Source organism: Talpa occidentalis, unplaced genomic scaffold (genome assembly GCF_014898055.3).
Source record: "Talpa occidentalis isolate TD23 unplaced genomic scaffold, MPIMG_talOcc4v2.1 talOcc4.3, whole genome shotgun sequence".
NCBI lineage: Eukaryota > Metazoa > Chordata > Mammalia > Eulipotyphla > Talpidae > Talpa > Talpa occidentalis.
In genome coordinates, this window is record NW_023603184.1 from 71,951,648 (window position 1) to 71,971,107 (window position 19,460).

A 19,460-nucleotide genomic window follows, 5' to 3' on the forward strand; every position below is an offset into this window, starting at 1 on the left:
AATTTCCTCAGTTTTTGTGTTGCAGAAGATGGCATTCCATTTGGATGACATGCTCCTTTATCTCTTTCAGTCTATATTACGGATTTCTTTTATGACCTTGACAATTTGCCCTCCTTTAAAAAGTATCTTATCAAGGGGCACATCATGTCTTAATGCTGTTAATAACCTGATCACAAGGTTAAGTGCTGATTTCTCCATTGCACGGTTTACTGTTTTTCTCTTTGTAATTAGTGTTTTTACATAAAGCAGGCATAAATACAATAAAAGTAGTTTATATACATGGTGATAAAGTCTTACAAAAAGCAAGGATTATATGGATAATCTTTTTTCTTAGAATATCTTCTTTTGTTCACTAATTTTTTTTTTTTTTTAAGATTTATTTATTTATTTATACAAGCACTGGGTATAGTCAGAAGTGTGGGAGGGTGAGAGAATTCACCAGAGCCAGAGCGGGGAGCAGAGCAGGCAGAAGGACTGAAGTACACTGCTGAGGGGAGCAGCGGCCGGCAGGAGAGGTCTGCGCGTCATGTGGGACCCTCCTCCGGTGGCCGGGAGCAGCCGGCCGGGGATCGAACCAGCGCTGCAGAGGCCACGGGCAGCTTCACAACCCAGTGCTCAACCGCTGCACCACTGGGGAGGCCCTTGTTCACTAATTTTAAAGAATGTATTGATGTTTCTTGACCATGACAGTTATTGCTATAGTGTTTGGCTTGGAGATTTTCTATTTGAGGGCAGTTTTTTTTGCAATGCTATTAAATTTTCAAGAGATTCTGAGTAAGGATGTAAAATTGGGGCACAGAAGAACGTGATTTTTTTTTTTTCTTTTAAAAGACACATCTTTGAGAATACCAATTTAGAATTGTGTTTGTGCTAAAAGTTGAATAGTTAGGTAACAGTGAAGCAGATGAATATTTGAGGTTACTTTGTAATACTGCCCACTTGAAAAAAAATTAAATTATAAAGGCAGCTTCTAAGTTTTAAATTTAAATTTTTTTTAGAGCTAACACATGAGTTTCTGCAAATACTGGAGAAAACACCTAGTAGGTTGAAGAGGATTCGAAACTGGAGGGTAAGAGAATTGATAGGGTTTAATGGAGTATCAGTTTATCCATTTTATGTAGTAATTTTATCATTACAAATTAGTTGATTTTTTGTGATTAAATATTATCTCCAATATATTTTTAAATAATTACAGTGTCGTAAACTAAATAAACTCATTTTATTCAATAACTGTGTCCAATGGACTTAGCTAAATAGTTTATAATTTTCTTTAATTCTCACAGAATTATAATGGAAATAGTCTCCTCATTTTACAAATGAGGAAGTTAAAGCCTGGACAAGTTAAATTAACTTTGTCAAATGCTGGCAACAATTTAACCTGTATCTAATTCTAAAACCAGTGCTTACAACTTTCTATGGCTCTCTTATGCCTCTAAATAAAAGTTATTTACTGGCATCATAAAGTCTTGGACTCTAGGTGAATTTATTTCCATATATTTTATATAGAATTTTTATAAGCAAAGAAATTTGTATTAAATTCCTTTGCTGTCATTGCTTTTGTGTGTGTGTTTTATTTAAATAGGCTAATCAGGCGGCTAAGAAACCAAAAGTAGATGGACAAGTATCAGAGACGCCACTTCTTGGTTCATCTTTGGTCCAGAATTCCATTTTAGTAGATAGTGTTACTGGTGTGCCGACAAACCCAAGTTTTCAGAAACCATCTACATCAGCATTCCCTGCACCAGTACCTCTAAATTCAGGAAATATTTCTGTTCAAGACAGCCATACATCTGATAATTTGTCAGTGCTAGCAACAGGAATGCCAAGTACCTCATACAATTTGTCATCACACCAAGAATGGCCTCAGCATCAAGAATCAGCAAGGACAGAACAGATATATTCACAGAAACAGGAGACATCTTTGTCTGGTAGCCAGTACAACCTCAACTTTCAGCAGGGACCTTCTATATCACTGCATTCAGGATTACATCACAGACCTGACAAAATTTCTGATCACTCTTCTATTAAGCAAGAATATACTCATAAAACAGGGGGCAGTAAACACCATGGGCCAATTTCTACTACTTCTGGAGTAATTCCTCAAAAAATGTCTTTAGATAAATATAGAGAAAAACGTAAGCTAGAAACCCTTGATTTGGATGTGAGGGATCATTATATAGCTGCCCAGGTAGAACAGCAACACAAACATGTGCAGTCACAGGCAGCCAGCAGCAGTTCTGTAACTTCTCCCATTAAAATGAAAATTCCTATCACAAATACTGAAAAACCTGACAAATACATGGCAGATAAAAAGGAGAAGAGTGGATCACTGAAATTGCGGATTCCAATACCACCCACTGATAAAAGTGCCAGTAAAGAAGAACTGAAAATGAAGATAAAAGTTTCTTCCTCCGAAAGACACAGCTCTTCTGATGAAGGCAGTGGGAAGAGCAAGCATTCAAGCCCACATATTAGCAGAGACCATAAGGAGAAGCATAAGGAGCATCCTGTAAACCGCCATCACCCCAGCAGTCACAAGCATTCCCACTCACACAGTGGCAGCAGCAGTGCTGGCAGTAAACACAGTGCTGATGGAATACCACCCACTGTTCTGAGGAGTCCTGTTGGCCTGAGCAGTGATGGCATTTCCTCTAGTTCCAGCTCTTCAAGGAAGAAGCTGCATATCAATGATGCATCTCACAACCATCACTCCAAAATGAGCAAAAGTTCCAAAAGTTCAGGTAGTTCATCTAGTTCTTCCTCCTCTGTTAAGCAGTATATATCCTCTCACAACTCTGTTTTTAACCATCCCTTACCCCCTCCTCCCCCTGTCACATACCAGGTGGGCTACGGACATCTCAGCACCCTCGTGAAACTGGACAAGAAGCCAGTGGAGACCAACGGTCCTGATGTCAATCACGAGTACAGTACAAACAGCCAGCATATGGACTACAAAGACACATTCGACATGCTGGACTCGCTGTTAAGTGCCCAAGGAATGAACATGTAATCATTTGTTTAGGTCAATTTCTCCTTTACTTTTTTTATTTAAAAATTTGTTAGAATGGAAAACTTCTTCTGATCTAGCAGTGGTAACACCTGCTATTGCTGCCACTGCTTCAATATTTGTAAGTGCTGCTTTATTCTTCATTCTGAAAAGAAGAGAATTATAGTAAACAAGTCTTTATCTCCACATATGATAGTGTTACAAATACTGTAAAAGCATGGAAGGTGCAAAACTCAGTATTTCTACAATTGCAGCTAAGAACATTAGGAGGAATGGCTGGCTGCTTCTAGGAATATAAGATGCCTCAAGCATTCATTATTTATAATTTGAATACTGTAGCTATTTTGTTGTTGCTTGGCTTTTGAATGAGTGTAAATTGTTTTCTTTTGTGTATTTATACTTGTATGTATGATTTGCATGTTTCAATGACAAAGGGATAAAACAGTATACTGACAACTGTTTACAAGAAAGTGGAGAAAAATGTACATACATTTTTGTATGTTTAGATATTACCATAAATACTCAGGATTGGAGCTGCTTGTAAGTATAACAATATACAGAATAACTTTATTTTATCTCGTCAGAGTCCATCACTAATCTAAAACAAAGGTGGCACTTTTTCATGTTAACCTTAAACTCTAGGCCTTACTGGAAGCCACTGAAGGGGGACACTTCACTACCAGATGGGGATGCAGTGCCACAGATGGTCATTTACACTGTGAGGCACTGAATTTTTGCCTTCAGAGGTTCTGACCAGACTGGCTGTGGAAATAGCCCCTGATTTTCTGAAGGCTTGAAGAGGAAAAAATAAAGTTTACATACTCTTGATGTGAAGTGCATTTAAATGTTTGTTGGCTTGTTGCAGTACTATAAACACGGAACTGTTAATAATGGGTATGTAGATTACTGTGATTCGAAAACTAAATTCACAAAAACTTACATAGTGAAGAATTAGTAAGTTTTTTCTTAAATAAACAACTTTAACACTACATATTTTAACAGTAAGCAGGGATCGCTTTTCCTTTAGCAATCAGATTGACAACATATTCTTGAACATACGCCTCCCCTGAAGTGTGTTTGTGTGTGATGCCATTTCTTTTTCAGGTAAATGCAGTCTTCCTTATAAAAATGAAATTAAACCTATTGCTCTCCCAGTTCTTTTATATTCTAACAATAAATAAAAAGATTGCTGACTGTGCATTGTACCTGTATTTGTAGCTTATGGTTGTTAACCAGGAAGCTCTAAGGGCGGGGGGAAAGGTCAGCCTCCAGGTAGACAGCTAGGAAAGGTTTTACATTTGTTTGCACATCTCAGTATATTCACGTTGAGGTCAAGTTTGCACAGTCATGACTTCTGAACGATAGACTTTAACTTGTCTAAAATTTGTTACCAGTAATAATGGCTCTTGTTTATCAGCTAATATTGAATTTATTCTGTGGTAAATCTTTGAGTTCTTGAGTATCTTTGAGATGGGTTGAATTCAACTTCTGTTGAGCTGAAAACTGTCTTTTTCCTCTATGTATATGAATTATTTTTGTTACAAAGCCACTGATATGTGCACAATTGTAATTTTACTCGTTTGTTGCAGTTGTAAATATTAGAGTTTAATCTCGTGCTCTACTTTTATTTAGCAATTACCTAATTTGCCAGTAACTTTATAATTTTTTAGGATAATTGTTCATTATTTTGTCAATGTTATTTGAACTTAGGATACTAGGAGCCTCATCTGAGGGACTTCACATAGCTAGCATGTCCTAACATTTGTTGTCTTGCATAACGTAGTAATCTTTGTCATTACATGTAACTTTGTTACTCTGTATGACATTATTGTATCCATAAACATGGTAATTTTGATACAGTTATACTTTTTACAGTGGTACATAATCCAAGGACTAGTATAGAATTAAGCTGAGTGCAAGATGAGGGAGGGAAGGGTTTTTGTTCTTGGTAATTTAGATGTGAAACCTCTAAGGAGCTATCATGTGAAACACATAGGGTGGTTGTGCTACTGTGTAATTGGGGATGATACTACCAGGAATTTTAATAAGATTTTGTAAAGAATATCCAGAAAAGTAGTGAATTTATTTTCAGTATGACATAGAAAACAATGTGAATATTTAAGGTCTGTGACTATACTTAAACTTCACTAAGAATTTGCAGAATTGTTTTGAGATATGGGAATAAAGGTAATTTTGTTGAATCTTTATTGGTGCTAATGATGGACAGTTAAAAAGGTAGCTAGTGTATATTGTTATGGGTCAGTACTTATTAGTACTTCCGAAATTAAATTTGAAATGCTATGTATTCACTTTTCACTCTGTAAATGTAATTCTTTACGATGACTTTATTTATTAAAGGGCAGCCAGTTGTAATTTTTACAGGATTGTGTGAGCTATTCAAACTCTAACCTCTGAACAGGATATAAACTCCTAAAAACACATGGAAATAAATATGGAAATCCATATAAGTTTCATTTCCATTAATGAAAAACCCTTATAATTCATAACCATGAATTTGTTTTAACCATCTCATTTGCATTGACTAATTCATCAGCCTGGTCCCAATAGGCTCAACCAAAGAAAAAGACTCCAATGAATGGACTTTATTACTGAGTCTTCTTGTAAGTAGCCATAAATAAACCAAAATAGTATCAAATTTAGGTATGAAATTCCACATGTGCAAAGTACTGTTAAGGTGATACATTTTTGATGAAATTTTTTTAAATATTTGAAATATTAAAAAGCATTATCTTTAAACATCCTATAAAAGAGTGATTTGTTTTTTAGTTGTGTTTTCCCTAGATCATAAATTTGTTACCTGTATGCGGAAGCACATTACAAAGAACGGCTTTACTTCTACCTCTTTCAACTAACTTTCCAATCTTGAGCTGTGTCCCATAAATATTTGCCTTAGCTACTTTGAAATAGGACATCTTTCAAAACCAAAGCAAAGGAGTGTTTTTCGTAAAGACATTCTTGGAAACCTACTTTACAAAACTGGTGGTAAGACCTTCAAAGTATTCTTGTTCCTTTTTTCTTCTTAATCCTTTTCTTGTTTAACTCGAGGTCCAGTTCTTGTGCAGGTATTAAAAAACTGGAAAGTCATTTGATCACCTCTAGGCTTATCTTAGAAAGTAAATACAAGTGCATCTTGATATTCCTCTGTGTATGCAGATTCTCATAGTTGAAGAAAATTTCTACCATGATAACTAATTTCATGTGGAATGCCATGAGGGGTCTTACATTACTTTGTACCAACAGATTATAATTATGTAGGGCACCTATAGTTTTGACCTGTCTTTAAAGAAACAACTAATTGACATCTACTTCACAGAAACCAGGTTTAAAATATCTATTAAATAAATATGAAAATATCTAAATGCCTTGCAAGCATTTTAAGCCCATTTTTGGGTTATATTTGAAGAATTAAATTGCTGATTTTTATTTCTTAACCAGCCTTAGAAATAACCACTGGCTTATATGTCCTTGAATACTACATACTCTGTAAGTACCCCTGCTTGATTAAGCTATTTTTAGTATTTTACATTTACTATGAAAATAGTGGGACTTTTTTAAAAATATGGTAATATCTCCAGAAGAGGAAAATTCTATTATCAAAATACCTCACCATCCCCAAGTTTTACTTAGAGAAACAGTTGTTTCTCACCTACTTCCATGCTTAAATTGCTGTGATTTTTAAGATGTCACATCTGAGAAAATGTGAGAACTTGTTAGGAAGAATTCTTGATTCAGCAGTTGTTAGTTCAAGAGGCTCTTGGGAGGTAATAGAATTCACTAGCTGCATCTGCCAAGATAAAGGTACAAATCACAACATTTGGGAAATATGGCAATAACTGAACACACAAGGATGATATTAATTTTATGTGCTCATTTTTAATAGGCTGATTAGGCAGATGTTTTTGCATGGGAAAAGCAGCACATTCTGTCCCAGTCCTCCTAGGCTGCCAAGTTAGAATACCAGTGTGTTAATTTGAGAGTTCAAGTCCATAGCTACATTAATGTCTGAAATTTGATCACTTTAAGCTGACATGTAAGCAGATAGGTTTGCTTGCTTTGTAAGAGAGGTTTGTCCTGAAACATGTATCTTCACAATAGAGATGATGTCGTCAGTAGATCTGGAATGTTTAAAATGTTTTAGGTCTGATCTGATGCCATCAATTCATTTTTTCATTCCACAGTGCCAACTTAGGCACAGCTAGCTTTTGCTTTAGTAATTCCTTTTTTTCTGTTCTAATTTACCAGTGTCTGTTTTGCCTGACTTACATATCAGGTAAGTTGATAAGCAAGATACACTGATGGGTATTATGTGGCTAGGGGTAATTCTGTTCTTAAAAAGGTGTCTTAACTGATTTGCAGTGGTTCATCTCAAAAGTAAATTCTGAAGGCTGTCAAATATTTGGAATTTTTTAAGTTTTGGGAGGAAGTCTCACGGAACCTGTTTAGTGGTTGATTTGACTTGCCTATTGCTAAGTAATGAGTACATTCTTATTTTTAAAGTATGTTTGTTTTTCAAGTAGTTTTACTTGGTTTGAAAATCTTTACATGTACTCATTCATTGTCAAGGATGATGCTTTCATTTTGGAATGTACTCAAAATCCCAAGACCTATTTATTGAGTTTGATGTTTCCTGATAGAAAATCTGAAGCCAAAATATATGTGTATGGCATGAATTCAATTAGTCATTGAATTTTAGCTCAGTATCTATACAAGGAATTATTAATAAAATTTGTTGACAAATTCAAGGCTCTAGCATGTCTTGTTAAGTTATTAATATGAAAATTCAGTTCCTGGGAAATAAGGTCTCTAATATAAGAGACTGAGTAATTACGTTTATCATCAAGAAGTGTGACCTTAATTTTCTTCTTTACAAAATGTTGGTAATAGTGCCTGTTCAAAGGATTGTGAGGTTTAAGGCTTGGGTCATCTAGGAATGGTAGTAGACTAGATCACATTGAAGAAGATTCTAATCGGAATACTTTTAGGATATTGGAGAGAATGATGAAAGGCCTGTTCAAGTGCCTTAGATTTGAGTGTGTATTAAACTGCATGTTTACTGATTCCAGAATTTAAGTTCCTTTATAGTTATACTTTGAGATTTCTTGTATAACTTATTGCATCTACCCCACCTCCCAACACAAATACTTGCCAATTATTTGGTAGTGGAATTATCCATGAGAACACAGTTCATCATAAATTGCCATAACAATGTTCTCCCTTAAACTTTCCTGCTACTAATTTTTCTACATCTTCCACTTGAAAAAAAATGGAAGCCAACTGCAATGATTAATAATGGATAGAAAAGTTACTTCCTATAATGCATTTTAATTCTAAATGTAAAATAAATGTTTTGAAATCTCATTAAATAATTATCTCCATCTTGTGTTGGCAACACCTGCAAGGGCTTGTTTTATTAGCATATAATAAACCATGATTTTGTTAAAAGAATGTTAACAAAGTCAGTGATACCATAAACCTAATTAGTAATTGCATTAGTATTCTATTTTGTTGTTCCCTCTTCCACTAATGTTTTCATTATTGTGAGGGGGAGAAAGTACATTTTATTTTTAGCTCTTATATATGACTTGCCTGTCCCCTTCCCCCAGCACCCACTTTAGCAATGCAGGACCTCACCAATGAGTTACTTTATATCATAAAATTAAGAGGCATAGTCAGTGTTATCTCAGTAAACATTTTTAAAGGCTTATTAGACCTTAGAAGTGTCCATGCATATATCTCATCAATTTTTTGTAGTCTTTTAGGTCATAGTCTGTGGAAGCAAGTGTTTTTGAGTTCAGCCATGATTTTTCATAAGTCTGAGAAACAGCAATAGAACAAAGTCTCCCGGACTTTCTTATTTCTTCTTATAATACCATACGTGGACTTTTTTTCTTAACTTTGTTGATTACTGACGAACATACAGACAGCCTACCCTGGATACTTTAAAGTTGACAAAATCATCTGGAAAGCTACCTTTGATGTATGTTTCTGCAATACATAGCAGTTCAGATTAGTACTCATAAGTTCAGCAAGTAAACTCATTATATAAGACTTAGGATTGCAGGAGGGCATAGGTCAAGCAAGTAAAGTGACTATTGCTCGGAATATTGCTCACTCCCACTGCTACACTCTGAAGCCTACTCCTTCCTATGACAAATCTCCAAATCAGCCACTGAAGAATGTCTACACTGTTAGTTGCCAAGGTGGGCTAAAGCCAAGGAGATGCTGTGAAGTTGGAGGTTTACTTGGGGCATTAAATTTCCTTTGTTTTTGTGCTTGGGGTCCAGGGCACACAGGAAGATACAGTACCTAATGCAAATCACTTTTGAATGTGAATGAAACTTGGAGCATTTTGCTTGAGAAAAGGGAGTTATGAAGGGGGAAGTAATTTTGCTTCTAAATGAAAAAACTTTTCACAACTTTAATCAATATCTTCAATTGGACTGGTGAATTTATCAGCATGTCAGTGGGGTTTTGCTTGACTCAGGTAAAACTATGATGTAACTGATTATAAATTACAAATCTGAGTAGCAGCAGGGAAAGTGCTCTGAAGTCAGACAAATCTGGTGGCAATCCCAACTGCCACCTACAGTTGGATAAACATGAGAAGGTGACTTAGCTCTGAGTCCTATTGTTCACTGATAAAATGAAAATACTATCTCGCAACCCAAACAACAGTCAGAATTAAATGATGTGCTTTTTTTCTATAAAGAACTCAATGAATGTTAGCCCTGTCAGCCCTCACCTGTCTGGAAAGAGCATAATTCCAAAAGCAATCATGTCTCAAACACAATGACAAAGACAACAAAAAAACTTGAGATCGAGGCTTGCCTACTGAAAATTTTATGTTTTGAAGGTTCTATTTAATATTCCAAAATTGTATATCAATGGAAGAAGGGAAGGCTTGTTAATAGCAACATCAAGTGTCAATTACTTGATATATGTATACATGATATGAATTTATCTTTAATTCCTGACCTTTCCCCATGGAATTTAATAGGGTTGAATGTAAATACTTAATTGCTCCAAATTCAGATATAACCATTCAAGACTTTTAAGAATGCTGAAGATCCACTGCTAATTTTTTTAATTAAGCCCTACATTAGCAAAACTTAACAAAATGGTGTATGAGTAAAATAAAGGGACATAGTCACCCCTTAAATTCTTACCAAATAGTAACAAAAAAAAACCCTACAAATTGGAGAGAAGGAAGGAAAGGAAACTCACAAAACTCATGTAAACATAATGGCCAAAATAAAATCTTTTATCTCGGCAGGACATTTCATACTGATGTCTCAAAAACAAACAGCTTGATTTTGACAAAGCAAGCCTGTAATTGATAAAATATACCTCTAACTTGTAGTTGTACCATTAAAAATGACAGCAGCCAGTAAAAAGAATCTGGACACAGCGTAAAACTCAATAAAATTTAACAGTTGAGTGGAGTTGGCAGTAATAAAAATTATTGAACATGCTTAGCCAACTTAAAAGGATTTGTAATAATTCTGACAGCATACCAAGTTTTGTGAGGTTTATCATTGTTCTGGAATGAAATTGAAGAGTAACCTTGGCAGGAGCTACTTCATTCAAGTGAAGTGAACAAGGTGCCTGAGCATTTGAGTTGACCCACTCTTCCCTTACTAGATTTTATCCCAGCAGCTGGCTTAGGTTATCTAGGTCTAGGTGTGGTAATGTCCTAACTGCAAATAAGTGAAGACCTCAGATCTTGGTTACATAGCAAGCAGCCTAAGGTTTATGGAATCACCCTGAATAGCCCAGTTCCTATAGATGGAGACTTCTGGGAGCAGTTCAGGACCCTCTAATAAATGCCAAGGTGCATAGCTCCTGTTAACCTTGATGCGCCTATATTTTGTAGGGCTAAGATTACATAATGTAATTAGAGTCCAGCATCTTTACTATTTTTAACTTTTCTTACCTAACCTCCATTTTCCTTTGCAGCAAAATATCTTTACTCACCAAGCAAGAAAAAAACAATTTTCATGTTTTTACAATTTATTCTAAACTAATGACGTAATGAATAGGCCAAAAATGAAATATTGTATAAAGCAATAGTGATTGCATAGTTAAAACTGTAAACACTGAAATAGGTTTTTTTTGTTAAGAATTTTATTCTCATATACATTAGTTGAAATGTCTGAAGTTTGAGAAGGCTAATGTATAACTAAAAATTTCAGTTAGTGACACTGCAGGATCCGGTTAAATTAGATTAGATTGACTTTCCTATAGGAAAATAAAGGTCCCTTAACCATCATTCCCACAATGAAGCAATAACAGGGTATCTATATGGAACTGGACAGAAAAGTCGATGTATATTCAGTGGCTTCTCTTCAAGAAGGAGTGTTTCAGGAGCTGAACAGCAGAAGGTCGCTCGTGCTGATCTCTAAGAAGGGAAAAACACATTAGATGCAGCACTTAATAATGTGCCTGCCAAGTAGATCTACTCAACTCAAAATACCAACTTTAAAGATGGAAGTACAACCTCTGCCCATCAAACAGAAGGTTTTAGTTTAGACTCCAGTTTTTAGCTGTGTGATCTTAGATGAGTGAATTGTACACTTTCCTCTTCAGTAAATAGGAATGATTCTACTTGTTGAGAAAATTAAATAATGTAGATGAAGCTTTTAAACAGTGTCTGACACACAGTAATCATTCAAAAAGTAGCAGTATGATTAAACACCAAGCCCTACTTTTTTAGTGTACTTTTATTCAGTTTGGGGTATAATATTTATATATAGTAAAATTCATATTGTTAGATGTACATTTAAATACATTTTGAGTTACTAAATTTTTCAAATTTAGAGGTACTGGAATTCAAAATTGAAGTCTTCAGGGAGTAGACTTACTTTTTTCTTTTTCTTTTTTTTTTTTAAGATTCATTTATTTATTTATGCAAGCAGTGGGTACAGTCAGAAGTGCGGGAGGGTGAGAGAATTCACCAGAGCCAGAGCGGGGAACAGAACAGGCAGAAGGACCGAAGTACACTGCTGAGGGGAGCAGCGGGTGGCAGGAGAGGTCTGCGCGCCATGTGGGACCCTCCTCCGGTGGCTGAGGAGCAGCCGGGGATCAAACCGGTGCCGCAGAGGCTGAGGGCAGCTTCGCAATCCAGCGTTCAACCGCTGCGCCACCGGGGAGGCCCAGGGAGTAGACTTTAAAATGTGCTTTGGAAATTAACTGAAATAATCTAAGTGAAACTGTTGGGTGAGCAAAAAGTAGGGACAGTTGCAGATAATTATCTGCAATGACTTTTCTGAAAGCATTCTTTATGTTACATTGGCTATCTTTTGATAATTCTGGAAATGACCAAGAATAACTGAGGTGAAATAGAAATAAAATACTTTAAAAACAAAGTGACAATTGGGCCTCCCCGGTGGCGCAGCGGTTGAGCGCTGGGTTGCGAAGCTGCCCACAGCCTCTGCAGCGCCAGTTCGATCCCCGGCTGCTCCCCGGCCACCGGAGGAGGGTCCCACATGGCGCGCAGACCTCTACTGCCGCCCGCTGCTCCCCTCAGCAGTATACTTCGGTCCTTCTGCCTGTTCTGCTCCCCGCTCTGGCTCTGGTGAATTCTCTCACCCTCCCGCGCTTCCGACTGTACCCAATGCTTGTATAAATAATAAATAAATAAATAAATAAATAAATCTTTAAAATTCAGTCTCCTATCTTGGGACAACCGTCTTCCTCTCATCTGTCCTCCCTCCTTTCCTTTCTTCATTATATGTTAGACTTGAAGCTATGGGTCTGTTATCTTCCCAAGTGAGCATTTGCAAGAACATTTTATTCAGTCCTTTAATTTTCATGACTATTGCAACCTTATCACTTTCAAGTATGTACCTCCAGTCTTAATTGCTTTTCTGAGCACTAATACTATCCTTCAAATGTTTGTTTAGAGGAAGGCCTTCAAATTCCTCCCTGTTCCTCTTTCACAATTTTGTAATTTCTTCCATTATTTGGAGAAAATCACAAAACCCCATCATCCTCCATTATAAAGGAAATCCTGACTCTCCTTTCTCTGAGATACTCTGAAATCTTCTTAACAGTCACATCTCCTCCACCATCAGAGTTCAGGCTCTGGATTCACACATTGCCTTCCAGTCTCAAGCATCCTCCATTCAAGGTCGTTCAGATTCCAAAGATCTTTTTGTTCATGGCATTTTCTCCCCCAAATCAGTTGCAATCCCCTCTTCACTTCCTATTGCAACAAAGCTAAAGTCCTTGGCCTGACTTACTGGAAATTTAAGGCTGCCTAATAAGTATACCACCCACCTTCCTGCTCCCCAAAATACATTTCTATTTTGTCCTTGTTCCTGTTCCATACTTGATAGTCTCTACTTCTGAATCTTTAATAAGAGTGCTTTATCCCTTTCTTTCTGATTATCCACACCTCATGTAACATTCGAGAGCACATAGGGCCTTTTAAATACAGCATATCAAAAATAAATAAATAAATACAGCATATCAAGAGGTTAAGTTTGGCTAGGACACTAATTAGGTAAGGTGTATCAGTATTCTCCCAAACCATTATTAACTATGGAGCGCTAATTATGTGTTTCATATTAGTATTAGTTTCATATTAGTATTTCATACTGAGCAATTTGTATACACTATTTCAGTTAACCTTCACATTTTTAGTGGTGTGAATTGTGTATTGTTTATAAAGCACTGGTTTAAAAGGAGAACCATTAAAAAAATTATACCCTTTCTCTTTAAATTTCTCTGTAAATATGTGTGTAGTGACAATTTGAAAGTGAGAATTAACAAGTAGTTTCTGTGAATCAATAATAGCTAATTGTTTATGAACAAAGCAATCAGTAATTTTGTGAGCTAAGACTAATCTCCAAAACTAGTACTGGTTCATATGATATTCTTAACACTTTTGTGTTATATTTGTGAAGATTTTGGGGGGCAGGCAGAGGCAGCTCTGCATCTGGGGTTCTGACTACAAAATCCATGCTGAAACATCTATCCCTGGTGTCTTTTCATCTAGGGATGCCTAGGACTACACTCCTGGACCATGTGTTCCTGCCCTATTTTAAGTGATTCCCCTGGACTCAGCCAGTGGACTAACACTCATGTTCTAAGAGAGGGAGACACATTCATTGACAGAGTGGTACAACTGTGGGTTCTGAGATTCATTAAGAAAGACAAAATGGGGCCTCCCCTGGTGGCACAGGCGGTTGAGCGCAGCGCTGTGAAGCTGTCTGCAGCCTCTGCAGCGCCGGTTCGATCCCCACCAGCAGGAGAGGGTCCCACATGGCGCGGCACCTCCCCTGTCACACCTGCTGCTCCCCTCAGCAGTGTATTTCATCAGTCTGCCTGTTCTGTTCCCCACTCTGTCTCTGGTGAATCCTCTCACCCGCGAATCTGGCCTGTACCCCGGTTCTTGTATAAATAAATAAATCTTTAAAAAAAAAGACAAAATCACAGTTGGAGATTGTCATATATGCTATATGAAGGTTGAGGCACTTGAATTTCATCTAGAAATAACAAAACCTACTTCCTTGAAAGGCAAGAAATTGTGTTTAGACCTAGGTCTTCATTCTATACATGCAACTAAATATTGAGTTTCACTAGGTGGGTAGATGTTAGGCTGTTCTGCATAATCCTAGAGGCCAGGTGGGTAGGCTTCATGCCCCATCCTACTCTGTAGCTCTTCCCCTCCCCCGCTCCACACAATTTAACTGAAGCCATGCTTTTATGTTTTATTCTTTGAATTAAGATTTCATAGGCGTAAGAATGTCTGGCTGAGAAAAGTTTGAAAACCACCCCAGGGGGGTAATTTCTAAGGTCCCTTACAGTTCTAACATTTTACACAAAATCTTAGGTCATAGATATTAGGGGCCATCAGGACAGGAGAAAACAAGCAACTTTCTAGAACTTTTCTACTTCCCTAAACACTACCTCACTTAATGCTTGAAATGCTGTATCTATAAGATTTGTTCCTTTGGTTCAAAATAATTCCCCTTGCCTTATAGGCAAGTACTTCTAGGAGAACCAGTGCATTACATCTATCAGTCATCAATCCCTCAATATGAATGAATTTCTCATGTACCTTCCTGAGAGCTGGTTTAAAGAAGGAATGAGAACACTGGTTCTCTAAGAAGGAAGGCAGCTTAGGAGAGGGAAACCCAAGCACACGTTTCACCATGGCTGGCCTATGGAAGGACATCCTATTAGTAAATAAGATCTTTAGTAAATTTGTACACCTATTGACTTAGGGAAGTATTGTCTGAACCCAATAAGATATTTAATTGAGGCACTTTCTTCTTGAAGCATTACCTCAATACCCTGACACAATAAGGAACACAACCAACCCAGTATGGCTAATAACAATGCCTTTCAGCACAAAATCATACCATACTTGATTTCTTAACTGAAATACAGCTCTTAATGGACCATAAATTCAGGGGAAATGTCAGCTGCTCAAAATCTCTAGGAATTTATTCTTTCTCCTTCAGCTTTTAGATTCTTACCTGGTTAGACACACACGCACAAAGTCTGCTGCATCTTCTGAAAAGTGTTCTGGTAAAGGAGGCATTAGCCCTCGGTGTGCTCCAATATAAAACATGGCCGCCATCCTGTCCATAGAAGCCAGTGGAGGCTTCCCTGTGGCCATCTCAAACACAGTGCAGCCAATGCTCCAGATGTCTGACTTCCTTCCATAACCAGATTCATTGATGACTTCCGGTGCCATCCAATATGGAGTCCCATGCATGGACTTAAGCATGTCACTGTGGGTCCCATTTAAGCCAGCCCAAGCCAAACGCTTGGCACAGCCAAAGTCGATCAGCTTTATTATTCCAGTTGGCATGAGCATGACATTATTTCCTTTGATATCTCGATGTACCACACAATTCTCATGGAGATAAGCAACACCTTGAAGAATTTGTTTTGTATATTTACAGAATACCATCTCAGGCAATGGCCCAAAGCGGTTTATAATACTAGAGATTGAGCCACCAGGAACAAATTCCATGAAAATGCTTACAATATTCTCTTCCAAGCATGTCCCCAAATAGGCCACAATGTTGACATGTTTCAGTGCTTTGAGCAAATCTACTTCTTCCTGCAGTTTCCGGTATTCATTTTCAGTGGCTAATTTTTCAGAGGTATCCAAAGCTACCTGTTTTACAGCTATTAGCTGTCCTTGGCTAGTAAGACCACAATATACCTAAAAGCAAACCAACAACTTACTATTAAATAGGAATTATTTAACTTGTTCACAAAATGCTTCATGTGACACTTGTCTTTCCTATTCCCTCCCAGACACTTATCTTTCTCTAAGTTGATACATACCTACCTATCTAAATGCAAAATATTTAAGCAAATTCAGTGATTCAAGGGTACCAAATTGGGAATGAGTAGCATGGTGAATGGATATCATGACTTAGAGTTAAGTGGACTGGATTGATATAAATCCTTATTTCACTATTCCATGTAATTTGGGGTAAGTTGTATAACATTTTTTTTTTTAAATAGAGGCATGTTTTATTTATTTATTTGTTTGTTTGTTTATACAAGCACTGGGTACAGTCAGAAGCGCGGGAGGGCGAGAGAATTCACCAGAGCCAGAGCGGGGAGCAGAGCAGGCAGAAGGACCGAAGTACACTGCTGAGGGGAGCAGCGGGCGGCAGGAGAGGTCCGCGCGCCATGTGGGACCCTCCTCCGGTGGCCGGGGAGCAGCCGGGGATCGAACTGGCGCTTCAGAGGCCGCGGGCAGCTTCGCAACCCAGCGCTCAACCGCTGCGCCACCGGGGAGGCCCAGTTGTATAACATTTTTTACTGCAATTTTTCTCATTATAAAGCTGTGATAACAGTACTTTCCTTACTGGTATCTATGATGGCTACATGAGATGATGGTTTAAGACAGCTCCTTTCTGAATATATGAAATAAGGCTATTTCAAGTGCCAAAGCTCTAAGGAGATGGAGACATGTCTTGGGGCATTTCAGCAGTCCCCCTGTCATCTGATTTCAGTGATTTCAGGAGGTTTCCCACCCTTTCATTGAAACATCCCCAAACAGAGTTATAACAGGTCTTACTTATATGGAGAGCAGTCTTTTCCAATCTATAATACTAACTAAAGTGTTAAGATTTTAGATGGTCTTTCATGCAATTCACAAAGTATAAGGAACATCTTATTTTTGTCACTCAACTTGTGGTCCAATATCCTGAACTACTGAATAAAAAGACTTCTTTCCACTGAACTTGGTTAGAAGTGCAATTTCTGGCCCAATTTGTAGCCATTTTACTGCCACATAGACTCTGAGATTGAGAGCCAGAAAGACCAGACCGATCCTAACATTGTGTGACCCCTGTAACTAATTGTATGCAGGGCCAGGGGTAACAGTTACATGTCTTTTTCAAGTCATTTTGGGTTGGGTTTCCTGTTACTTTCAGTGGAAAGAGTTCTAAGTTAAAGATTATGAAGGGAAAGGGTGGGAAGGATTAGGGAAGAGAAGGGAGGTAGAAAAGGAATGGGGGACTTTTGGTTTCATCGTATTTCCCATTTAACTTACTGTGCCGTAGGCTCCCTTCCCAAGGATCTCACCCTTGGTCCACATGATAGGTTTTTCATACTTTAAACTATTTTCAGAAAATGTCTTCTTTTCATTTGTGTTGAGAAATTTTTCTTCTTTGTCATATATCCTGAACCCATTACTGTATCTCTGGAAGAATGAGACCATTAAATTCTGAGTCATTGAGATAGAGGAAAGAAGTGGAAAGTATGTAGTCTTTCTGTCAAATGCCCCTGTTCATGCCCATATATATTGTTCATGGTTAATCTCTATATATATACATTTCCAAGAAAAGGACCAGACATTATACCTTAGCTGTGTATTTCAGGCATGGTAATTGTACACAGCTCTAAGTCACATCTTGGCTTATACATTTTATAGGAGAAGGCTTTGGGCCTGTTAATCTCTGGACCTAAATGGGCCTGCAGGTTCTTAACCACTGTCTTCTTAGAATGACCTCACACAAGGTCTCTATTATGAATGAGTATTTAGTATGTGCTGTCTTCTCAGCGCCCCCATCCTCAACTTTCTCTCCATAATTCCCACTATCCTGGTAAACTTGTTCCTGAAGATAAAATTAGAAATACAAACGTGCACACAGCCAAACAAGCACACACAGAGACATATATGATCATGTACACATATTCAATATGCATTCACACAAAGATATGTGCACACAAAGTATATGCAAACAATCCATGAACATATATATGAATCAATACACATATGTACTGAAAGACTGAAAATGCAAATAGATAATGGCCACCCCATATATAAACACTGAACTTTCATTCACAATCTGCAGCAACCATCCCAGGAAACCCACCCAATATCTTCAGTAACCAGCTGAGGAAACCAACCCATTATCTACAAGTCAGACTTGTAAAATGTCTGACCAATGCCTCTAGCAGTCTAGGAGTCAAACAATAACCATTCTAACAACTGGATTCAAACAGCCAGGACTCGATCAAGAACTGATAGGTTCCCTAATTTCTGTCTAACTTAGGACTAACTAGAGAAAGCCAAATATGTGCCCTTAACTAAGCACACAGACTTACCCTGCAAGTTAGTGCACCTATAGCTTTTCAGAGCATCAGCCTCTAACCAACACAAAGCCTTTCCTTTTTTATACTAAAAACGTTTCCTACTCCTCTGTCTCCCTTTGAATTTCTGCCAAAATGCAAAGGATTGGAGCCGACTCCTTTGTAATAGCAAGCTCTGAATACAGATCCTTTTTCTGTTCTTCAATTAGTTCTTCAGTACACACAAACACATTCATATATACATTTATACACATTTACCAAGTTCTCTCTCTCTCTCTTACACACACACACACACACACACACACACACACACACACACACACAACAGGCAAGTTTGGTGGTGAAGACCAGTCACAATAGGTTGAAGATGCATAGTCCTCTAGACCCTTGCTATTCAAAGGGCTACTCCAGCATCACCTGAGAGCTTCTTAAACATGCACAATCTGAACAGTAGGTCTCAGACATACTGAACCAGGGTCAACACTTTAGTGTGAGCCCCAAAAGATTTGAATTCACAGTAAACTTTGAGAGGCCCTGGCCTAGAATTCAGAAAACAAGTATCTATGTAGAACTTAGACTAGGTTTTCTAGCTGATTAATAAGGACCAAAAATACTTTGTTTTCATTTCCTCTATTAGTACCTTTAAAAATAAAAGAAAATGGTTATGCAGAGGTATGGTGAAGGCACACTAAGAAGATGATATCCTACAGGGTCACCATCCTCACAAATGAACACGCATGCTTCCAAAGGGTCACTTGGATACCTCCTCCCAATCCCGTTCGGTTTCTACCAAAATTGAAATTTAAGGAAAACAAAATGTCAGTTCTTTACTACGTCACTGCAGAGTAGGGTTACAAAC

At 37.6% G+C, this 19,460-nt stretch overlaps 2 protein-coding genes across 10 annotated transcripts in view; one reads left to right on the forward strand and one right to left on the reverse strand.

Moving 5' to 3' along the window:
- Window positions 1–5,383, forward strand: part of CCNT2 (cyclin T2) — a 37,926-nt gene extending 32,543 nt beyond the window's left edge. For 4 of the 5 annotated variants that reach the window (XM_037523263.2, XM_054699691.1, XM_054699689.1 and 1 more), the window contains 2 exons: window positions 999–1,069; window positions 1,583–5,383. In XM_037523263.2, the coding sequence (XP_037379160.1) occupies window positions 999–1,069; window positions 1,583–3,010 (1,499 nt within the window). In that variant the 3' untranslated portion in view covers window positions 3,011–5,383. The remainder of the gene's footprint in view (window positions 1–998; window positions 1,070–1,582) is intronic. The other variant, XM_037523264.2, reaches the window with a different exon arrangement.
- A 5,631-nt stretch (window positions 5,384–11,014) lies between these two features.
- MAP3K19 (mitogen-activated protein kinase kinase kinase 19) overlaps window positions 11,015–19,460 on the reverse strand; it is a 73,312-nt gene continuing 64,866 nt past the window's right edge. For all 5 annotated transcript variants that reach the window (XM_054699679.1, XM_054699678.1, XM_054699677.1 and 2 more), the window contains 3 exons: window positions 17,559–17,708; window positions 15,514–16,211; window positions 11,015–11,426 (listed from right to left, as the gene is read on the reverse strand). In XM_054699679.1, coding sequence (XP_054555654.1) covers window positions 11,360–11,426; window positions 15,514–16,211; window positions 17,559–17,708 — 915 coding nt within the window. In that variant the 3' untranslated portion in view covers window positions 11,015–11,359. The remainder of the gene's footprint in view (window positions 11,427–15,513; window positions 16,212–17,558; window positions 17,709–19,460) is intronic.